Source organism: Podarcis muralis, chromosome 3 (assembly GCF_964188315.1).
Source record: "Podarcis muralis chromosome 3, rPodMur119.hap1.1, whole genome shotgun sequence".
NCBI classification, from domain to species: Eukaryota; Metazoa; Chordata; class Lepidosauria; order Squamata; family Lacertidae; genus Podarcis; species Podarcis muralis.
In genome coordinates, this window is record NC_135657.1 from 120,441,673 (window position 1) to 120,451,576 (window position 9,904).

General features: G+C 46.8%; 1 protein-coding gene across 2 annotated transcripts in view; it reads right to left on the bottom strand.

The window, feature by feature from the left end:
* The window catches only part of SUPT3H (SPT3 homolog, SAGA and STAGA complex component), a 282,179-nt gene extending 277,110 nt beyond the window's left edge, over positions 1-5,069 (bottom strand). Inside the window, exon 1 of one of the 2 annotated variants that reach the window (XM_028721868.2) lies at positions 4,912-5,069. Coding sequence is in view for 1 of the 2 variants with exons in the window: in XM_077926606.1 (XP_077782732.1) it covers positions 3,173-3,175 (3 nt within the window). In the remaining variant the exon portion in view is untranslated. Of the gene's footprint in view, positions 1-3,172; positions 3,193-4,911 lie in introns of those variants that run through there. The other variant, XM_077926606.1, reaches the window with a different exon arrangement.
* Between the last annotated feature and the right edge of the window lie 4,835 nt (positions 5,070-9,904).

Below are 9,904 nucleotides of genomic sequence, written 5' to 3' on the forward strand. Positions count from 1 at the left end.
AGGAACAGCTTTCTGAGGGTGATAACTGCTTGACCGGGAACGGTCTCCCTCGGAAGGTGGTGGACTCTACTTCCTTGGAGGCTTTTAAGCAGAGGTTGGATGGTCAATGGATGCTTTAGCTGAGATTCCTGCATTGTAGGGTTTGGACTAGATGAGGTCTAGATGGGGTCCCTTCCAGGAGTCCCTAGATGGAACTCTACAATTCTGTAATTCACACTGAACGGATTGCTGCCTGAGGCGATCACCCTCTTGCCAGCAGAAGAGAGCACAAGTGGAAGCAGAGGTCTAACTAGTTCCCTCCCCACCCCTCTGTGTGCATTACGTTTCTCAATAGCCTCCAACATTCCACTCAATTAATTTCTGGGGGATTATCACACTTCTTGGGTTTGGCCTTGTGCCTTAATGTTGCCCTTGGGGTGCATATAATCACAGGGAATGCAGTGTCTAGCATGTCTTATTGCTTTAGGAGCTCATGCAGAAATGTCATTAGCCCCTAACTTTCAACCGTGCCTAAGATTATTATGCAAATATAATTGCTAAAACATATACGTTTATTAAATTGCACACTGCTACATGTTAACATGTAGTTAATTGACTAATCACATTTCAGACACTTCCTCTGTGTTTAGTAAGCCCACAAAAGTCATTCTTCAAGCTTCTGACACTGACACTGATCTGAAACAAGGCTGGCAACCCTTACAAAAATATTTTGAGCAACAGGGGGAAAAATGTAAGAGAATCTTAAAAGCTGGCCAATAAATCACCCAGTCAAAAAACAAGTGCAGCAAATGCAAAGATTGATTACGTGAATCGGGACCATTGTTGAAAAAAGTATGCAATAAATTCCAAGGGGAGGTTTATAAATGTTTTGTAAAAGCACTATATTATTATGACTTATGGTATTAAGAAGAATGCTCAAAACAGGAAGCAAGAGAACCTCTTTTAGGGGTGGGGTGGGGGTTGGGAGGAATGCCAAACAAGGTATTCCATAAAACACCTCATCAACTACATTCACTGACCAGTTCCATTTAACTTTAAGTTGCAAACCATCTAGTAAGTTCAATCTTGGAAACATTCTGAAATTAACAATGCACCCTTAATATTTCAACGTTTTGCCTTAACACATTCTCAAATGTTTCCTTCTGGAACGCCAAATGCTTTACACATATGCAGTGTGATTTTTTTAAAGAATGTGTGGATTTTATGTACTGAATGTAGTCCCAGATATACCACAAACTACTGGGTGAAATCGAAGGAGCTGGGGTAAGAGTATGTATTTCTAAATTCCTCCCAAATGTTCCCCATTTCACACACAATGGTGGTAACAACAAAGCCTTACAAATTTAGCTTTTGCAGCCTATGCATTTAGAATCATAGAGTTGGAATAGACCACAAGGGCCATCGAGTCCAACCCCCTGCCAAGCAGGAAACACCATCAGAGCACTCCTGACATATGGTTGTCAAGCCTCTGCTTAAAGACCTCCAAAGAAGGAGACTCCACCACACTCCTTGGCAGCAAATTCCACTGTCGAACAGCTCTTACTGTCAGGAAGTTCTTCCTAATGTTTAGGTGGAATCTTCTTTCTTCATTTGCATGAAGTGATATAATCAGTTGGCAAATACCCACACATGGCATGTACTAGGGACCGCTAATGGTGAGGTCAGAGGGAAATGAAATGCAAAGAAGTACGGATGTCATTAATTGGTTGTTAATGAACAATGCTGCTGGGAACACTGGCATCCTGGCAGGACAAGCCAATTAACACATATAGTGCTATAATAACCCATGAACCCAGAACGGATAGCATTGAACGCCTTTGAAATTATTCCATTCCAATATGGCCACCTTAAGACCAGTTACAGTGCCCTGCAAAGTTAAAATGTCCCTCATTTGTTTTTCAGTATTGCCAGTTCTGATATCAGATCTCTGTCCATTTTTTATTCTGCACAGAGACTGCCTGTTTGTCCTATGTAGAATGCAGAAAGGTATTGCTGGTAGATTATGGCTTATGTCATGCTGGAAGATGAGCAGGTGCAATATCCTCTCATGTTGTGGGGGAATTATTAGGTCCTGCCATGAGGGCAGAGTCTGCATCTGGGTCTGCCACAGAGTCTGGGCCAAACTGAAGCAGAGGAACTGCTACTACAGACACATCAAGAGATTTGACCCTACTCTTTGGGGACTGAATCATCACTGTGGATGTTTATCACTCTACACGTGTTAATTTGGCAGCCCTGCAGACTGGCGGGGGTTTTGCACAGGTATTCTGCCTGAATGTCACTGCCTGAATGACGTAGAGTTGTAGCACTAGAATGAACCCCAAGGTCCATTCCAACCCCCTGCAGTGCAGGAATCTCAGCTAAAGCATCCACAACAGATGGCCATCCAACCTCTGCTTAAAAACCTCCAAGGAAGGAAAGTCCACAATCTCCCACTGTCAAACAGCTCTTACTGTCAGAAAGTTCTCTCTGATGTTTAGTCGGAATCTCCTTTCTTGTAACTTGAACTGGTTTGAGTCCTACCCTCCAGAGGAGAAAACAAGCTTGCTGCAACTTCCATGGGACAGCCCTTCAGATATCTGAAGGTGGCTCTCCTATCCCTTCTTCATCTTGTTATTCATGCCTCTCCATGTGCATTAGTGGGGGGTTTATACCGGGTCACCCAAACATCATTTTGCTTTATTAGCTGTTCTACAATGCTTCCAGCATGATGGCTGTCCAGAGAGGCCCTCTTGCCTATATCACGAGCGCCAGTGTGCTGCAGTGGCTGGAGGGCTGGACAGGGATGAAGGAGGCCAGGTTTCAAATCTTTCGGCCTAGTCTAGTCGACCCCACTGGGTTGTTGAGAGGATAGAAAGAGTGGGGAGGAAAACCATGAATGCCACTTTAAGTGTCTTTCATAAAAGGTGGGGTATAAATGTAATAACTAAAGATAGTGCAACAAAAGCAGGTCAAATGCCCCTGCTCCAGAACATTTGTGGAATTTGCAGAATTTCAGCAGGAAGCAAGAAGACATGCACCAATTAGAAATGAAACAGTATACTCACCCAAAACCTTTTTTAGGCACAAGCCATATTAAAAGTGGGGTGCATATAACCACCTCAATACCATTAGCATCAATAATCAGGAATGCAAATTTAAAAAGAGCACCTGGGGGGGGGGCTTGGCTTACCATGAGAGGATGTCTCTGTTACCAGCTGTAATGACCACAAATAATTATGTAATTATCAGGTCTGTACTTTTTCTTCATCTCGTTTCCCTGATCTCAATGTCTGCGGTTAACTCACAATTGTCTGTATATGTACTTTGACTGAGGATCACACTTCATGCATCTGTTCAAGTAGACCGTAGCCCACAAAAGCCTATGCGCTAATACTGACAAACAAATGCATCATACCCAAACAAAACATCTGCAATTTATATACTACACATGAAAAAATATAGTCACATTTGAAGTTTATCAAATAAGACATAGTAAGAGCCCATGGCTGTCAACGTTTCTCTTTTTTTAAGGGAAATTCCCTTATTCCAAATAGGATTCCTCGCAAGAAAAGGGAACAGTTGACAATCCAAAGGCCCGTCTGGCCCAGCCTCCTGTTCTCCCAGGGACCCCGTGGGACGCTTGGAAGCAGGACATGAGCAAAAGTGGGTGGCAATGTTTTCCTCTCTCTCTTATAACACGACAACTCATGGATACTGAAGGAAGCAAAAGCTGGAAAATTCAGGACAGATAAAAGAAAGCTCTTCTTCACACAGCATAGTGTGAACTATGGAACTTGCTCCCATGGGAGGCAGCGATGGCACTGGGAGGCAGGCAGGATATGACCCCAGGACTGTGTGGTCTCTCCGTAACATTCAGATGTTAAGGAGAAAGAGAACTGAGTGTCCTCAGCATACTGGTGGCACATTGCCCTGAAACCCCAACTGGCATATATTAAATAGCTGCCCGGGGGCCAAGAGGTACTCTCCCAGTGCTACTCTCTGGACCTGAAGGTAGGACTGGAACCGCTGTAATACACTGTCCCCAGTCCATGGGTCCAGGATGGTGGGTGGTCTTCCCTGAGTGCAGAAGCAGGAGCAAGGTCACACTCCCTGTGCGCTGCTCTCTGCAGAGGTCATCCATCAGGGCAGCAAGGGCGACTCAGGTCTGTGGCCCCGACTGAACCCAGGTGGGAATGGCTCTAAATAATCTGGGCCCTCCAATAATGCTTGTAGCTGCCCCCCATGGCTCTCTCCACCACCTTCCCCCAAAGGGGGTCTTGCCAACTGGTCAATGTTCCAAGCCAAAGGGCCCGGAGCCGGTTTCCGTAGAAGCGGTTGCATCACGGCCTCTTTCAATGCAGCACGGATCAGCCTCACACAGCAAAGCGTTCAGGACACTCTGGACCCAACGGGGCAGCCCCACAAGCCAGGCGGGTCTGGGTCAAGGGGCCAGGCACCTGGGCGCCAGCACCTTGCTCCCCTCGGCTGGCTGCTGAAGGAGCTGCAGCAACGAAACTGCTGGCACATCTGCAAAGCTAAGCAGGATCTGGAGTGGTTTCGAATTGGATGGGGGCGCTTCGTGTTGCGATCCCTGCCTTGCAGGGGGTTGGCCTAGATGACCCTCGGGGTCCCTTTCCAACTTTACAGTTCTAGAGTTCTGTGATTCCGCGTGGAAACTGGTCCCACATAAGTGAGGATGGAACCTGACCGAAGCTGCCATGCGCTCCGGGGCAAGGAAGGCAGCGCTGCCGAGGGCTCTGGGGTCCCGTCTGGGGGGGAGGCTGTTGCCGCCGGAGGAGGAGCAGCTCTTCCGGCTCCGCGGAGACCCCGCCGCCCGCCCGCCCGCCTTCCCCTCCCGGGCCCGCGCTGCTCCAGACCGGGCAGCCCCAGGAAGCCCCGGCGCCGCCTCGCCCTCCCCGCTGACCTCGCCGCCGCCGCCGCCGCCTCAGGGGCGCCGCTCCGCCTCCTCGCCAACGCCGCCGCCGCCGCTCCGCCTCCTCCTGCGGCCCCGGACTCGCGGCTGCCGGGCCGGCCTGCTCCCACGACGAGGGCGGGACGGGCGCCCGGCCGCTTCCTCTGCGCCTGCCCGGCGCCCGGCGGGAGGAGGCGCCGCTGGGCCGAGGGCGGGACGCGGCCGGGCAGCCGCCATCTTCGCCCGGCCCGACGAGGCCGCCTCCCGCTCGCCCGGCCCGGCCGGCTTCTCGCCGCCGCCGCCGCCGAACAAAGGCCGAGGAGGAGGAGGAGGAGCTGCGCCCGTCGGGCCCGCGGCCCCTCCGAAGGGTGTTGGTCCTGCCCCGTCCCCCCCGAGGTCAGCAGGGGCAGAGCCCTTGCAAAATGGGCCTCGGCCTTGGCACCCCGAGAGGAGGAAGGCTCTCTGTCGGGCCCCTTGGTCGGTCGGGGCCAGCACCACCCTCATCAATCCAGCGCTGGGGTCAGCCGGGCTGCATGGGGGCAGGAGGCACCCACCCACTTGGTCTCTCTCTCTCTCTCTCTCTCAAATTGGGCTGAGGGCCTCCGGTTGTCGCGAAGGTTGCTTCTCAACCAGACCCTGATTTGTGGGTCGGGGGGCGATGGAGCACGGCATCCAGTCTGCGCAGCACATGGGCAGCCATTGTACTAGCTGATGGCCAGGTCTTCACATGACTGACACAAGGCAGACTATGTGCAGGTGGCTTCTATTGTCTGGAGTTATGGTGACTATTTGGAACTTTAAAATGCAGGTGCCATCCTGAATTGAACTGAGAAATCATGAAATTCAGCCCTCTTGAATTTGGCCTCTTTGCGGCCTGTTCCAGTCAATAATCAGGTGGTGACATTTTGAAGCAGCTGTAGCTTCTGAGAATTTTTCAAGGGCACAAAGCTTGAACGAGGGGGTTGAGCGAAAACACAATGCAGGATTAGATTTATTTTACAGCCCGAGCCTCTGTGTAAGTCCCAGTAGTTCAAAGGGGGCTTCAGTCTCATTCGGTCAGGTTCTGGCTTTCTTACTACAGTAGTTGAGGGCTTCTGTAGCAAAAGAATGCTGTGTCTGCTGACCAAGCCTTATTTGGGTTTTCTAAACTTTACAGCATGTTTTTGTTCTTTCAATAATGTCAGCACCAAAAAAAAAAGGCCATAAAAAACCTTTCTCTCTTTGTAGGTCACCTTTAAGATACTTGTCATTATGAGCTGTCTCAGAATTTCCACACATTGGAGGGGCCCCAAACCATAATGTGCACCAAACTTCACATTAGAATAGGCCTGGTTTGCTCTTTCACTTGTTTTGACTTTTATGGCTCTTCAAAACATAGAAAATGGGAAAAGTAACTTTTTCTTCTTGCAGCACATCATTCACTAAGATTTTAGTACTGCTGGACATTACTCGAACACTGAAACTAGATAGTAACAGTTCCTGTCTGAACAGAGGACTGGGAGAGTTTCTAATCTAAAGTATACTGTATAACGAAAACACAATGGGAGCCTCCATAAATTCATCACACAAATCTCTAGCCTGTCAATAGGGTCATTAAATGAACATGAAGCGTAGCTGCTTGAGATGATTGTCGTCTGTTTGCACAAAAGGACAACACTCCTATCAAGGGATTTTGTATTGTTTTAGTCTCTTGCAGCAAATGGCACCTTATAACTAACATTGTTTATGTGGCAAACTTTCCTGGAGTTTGCACTTTTATGGGGGAGTTACTACTAATTTTGAAAAGAAAGGATTACAACTGTATAACACATGAAATTCTCCATGCTTGGGGAATGTGCCTGTGTAAAAGCCACAACCAATATGGAGCCATTTGCAAAGAAACAATTATTTATTTCCTCCTGCAAGGAAGTAAAAGCAAATGCCAACATAGAAAATCCACTTTCTCTGTTCAATAAATTATGCCCTTCTTGCATCCAAATAGTTATCTTTGTTGATGGTTTGCAATAGAGGCAAATTCTTTTATGCTTAATATTGTTCTGCTCTTGGTAGCTTTCTTTGCTGTTACTAATACTTTGCTGTCACCATAGAAACAATTTAGGAGGAATGTTGGAATTACAGAGTTTTTCTGCATTCAATTTTATTTCATTTTCTGTCCAACTGTATAAATTATAGAAAAATGTTGCACATGTTAAATTGCAGGCTATATCAGTTACAAATGCTGTTTTATTTTGTGGTATAGATTTTCTCTCCTACAGGAATTCAGCTTTAACACATTTTTTGCTTGAAATGTAGCCCCACAGAAGTGCAGTGTATAGGAAACCTGCAATGAAAAAAAATCATATGGGCACCCTACAAAATTAGCAGTTATGTAGCCACTGGTTTAGATTGTGGTAAAACTTATTTTTGCAAGGGGGGAGGGGCAGGGCTATATTTCAACCTGACAGTGAAACAGAGAGAAGGCATAAGTACCAACAGTGGTGTCTCAAGGAGGCACTAAACACAGATTTAATGGTCCAATGCATTTCAAAGATAGTCTTCCTCAGGAATAAATTACCTCTGGCTGCATTCACATGTAATGCTAAGTCATCATTTGCTTAGCTGACCTGTGTTTTTAATGTGTGCACCTGTCGGAGCTAACGCACAGGAGTTGGGACAGGTGGTAAGCAGCGAAGAAGCACCAACAGGATTGGTTTCTCTGCTCCTCGGGTTCCATCCTGCTCTCTGCAGAACTCTCAGCAGGATTTAACCTGCCATTCATCAGCTGATGAGTGAGGGTGAAGGTTAAAATCCTGCTGCTTTGACTTGGCTCACCAGTTCTCTGTGGGTGCAGACCAACACCGAACCCCTCCCCCTCCTCCTCCTCCTGCCAGCTGACATCACCACCATTGGCTGATGACAGCTGATTGACAGGTGGGCAAGGTTTTGGCGAAATGGCCTCATGGGTTGGACCCCCTTGGGGACCCAGGTGGACCAGCAGGCTGGAGGTTCCCCACTCCTGGTTTAAATAAGCTTAATACCAGTAAGCTATGGACCATAGATGTACTGCACAGTCATCTCTATCAGGGTATAATCCCAGGTGCCTTATATTTTCTGATTTGGGCACTACAAAGAAACCAGTGGGACCTGCAATAAAATGTTGCAGTGTAGCCTCACTTCCCAACATGAGTCCATCTGTTTAGGATTTCAGCCAGGCCTTCAGGATACTCCATTAAATTCGAGAGCCAGTGTGGTATAGTGGTTCAGAGCGGTAGATTCATAATCTGGTGAACCGGGTTTGATTCCCCGCTCCTCCACATGCAGCTGCTGGGTGACCTTGGGCCAGTCACACTTCCCTGAAGTCTCTCAGCCCCACTCACCTCACAGAGTATCTGTTGTGGGGGAGGAAGGGAAAGGAGAATGTTAGCCGCTTTGAGACTCCTGAAGGGGAGTGAAAGGCGGGATATCAAATCCAAACTCTTCTTCTTCTTCTTCTTCTTCTACCAGTGGTTTGGGCAACATACAGTTTGTCACAGGATCGTTGGGTTGTGTGTACCAGATAAGTGCTACCACAATTGGTAAAATCTCTGCGTCTTTATTGCTTGTTGTTAACAGGACTGCCAGAGAAGGCAGGGGGGGATTTTAAAAAGGTATCCTAGTGAGGAACTTTATATATATATATATATATATATATATATATATATATATATATATATATATAATTTTGCTATTATTATATGCCACTTAGTAAAAACAAAATATCGTTTACATTAAATAGCATAACATGCTTATTTTCAAATAGCAATGAAAATAGACTTTGAAACAAACAGACCTAATAAAATTATAAAAATATGGATAAAATCATCAGTTTTAAAATCAGGTATATATAATTAAACTGGGTAGACATGTAATTATTTCAGAACGTCATTCACCACGGTCTTCACATGTGGGTGGTTGCAGCTGGCGAGGCTGGCAAGAGTCCAAAGTGCCTGTAGCTTGGGCAACATCTTAGCTGGAGAAGACAGTGGCCCAGTCCCAAGAGGGGGAATCTGAAAGAGGAGGTGACCTTCCTGGAGCCCATGGAGGAGGAGATAGCCATGGAAAGGAAGGCTGAGTGGAGGAGAGAGAGTCTGCCTTGTGCAATTGCCATACTCCGGAGCTGGTGTGATGGTAGTAGGAGCGTCTCCACCTGAAAGAGTGTCTCCAGCCCCATCCACCCCCATCATTCAACCTGGACAACTGAGGTCCAGCGCCGAGGGCCTTCTGGTGGTTCACTCACTGCGAGAACCAGGCAGGGAACAAGACAGAGGGCCTTCTTGGTAGTGGCACCCGCCCTGTGGAATCCCCTCCTATCAGATGTCAAAGAAATCAACAACTATCTGACACTTAGAAGGCAGCCCTGTTTAGGGAAGTTTTTAATGACTGATATTTTAATGTATTTTAAATCATTTGTTGGAAGCCACCCAGAGTGGCTGGGGAAACCCAGCCAAATGGGCAGGGTATAATAACAACAACAACAACAATTATTATTATTATTATTATTGTTATTGTTATTGTAGTAGTAGGCCTGGGTCCTGGAGACTCTTCCAAATGTTGCAGGATCTGAGTCTTTATCTTCTGTCCCAAATAGAAGACAGCTGAGCTCAGGAAGGTACTGACAGAATTGACATGGTGGCAGTAGCCTTGGCTGCCATCTCCAACAGCATGGTGTTTTAGACAGTCCTTTTCTGTATAAATGCAATGGAGTCCAATAAATTCTAAATATTTTTTGTTGTGTAATATCCATAGACACCTTTGGTACAGAAGCTGAAACACTCCCCACTGTCTAGGTAATATAGGAACCTCAAATTCTTTGTTCCACTCATTTCTTGAAATCTGCATATCAAATTGATTTACTGATAGCAAATATCTCTAAAAAGTAATCATGGGCTTTTTCATTTCAAAGGATTTGACCAATATTTCTAATATCTCTGGTATCTCAAAAGCCATAAAAGCCACGCCTTCTCTCCTTGGGCTGCTGTGTCTTCCAGAACT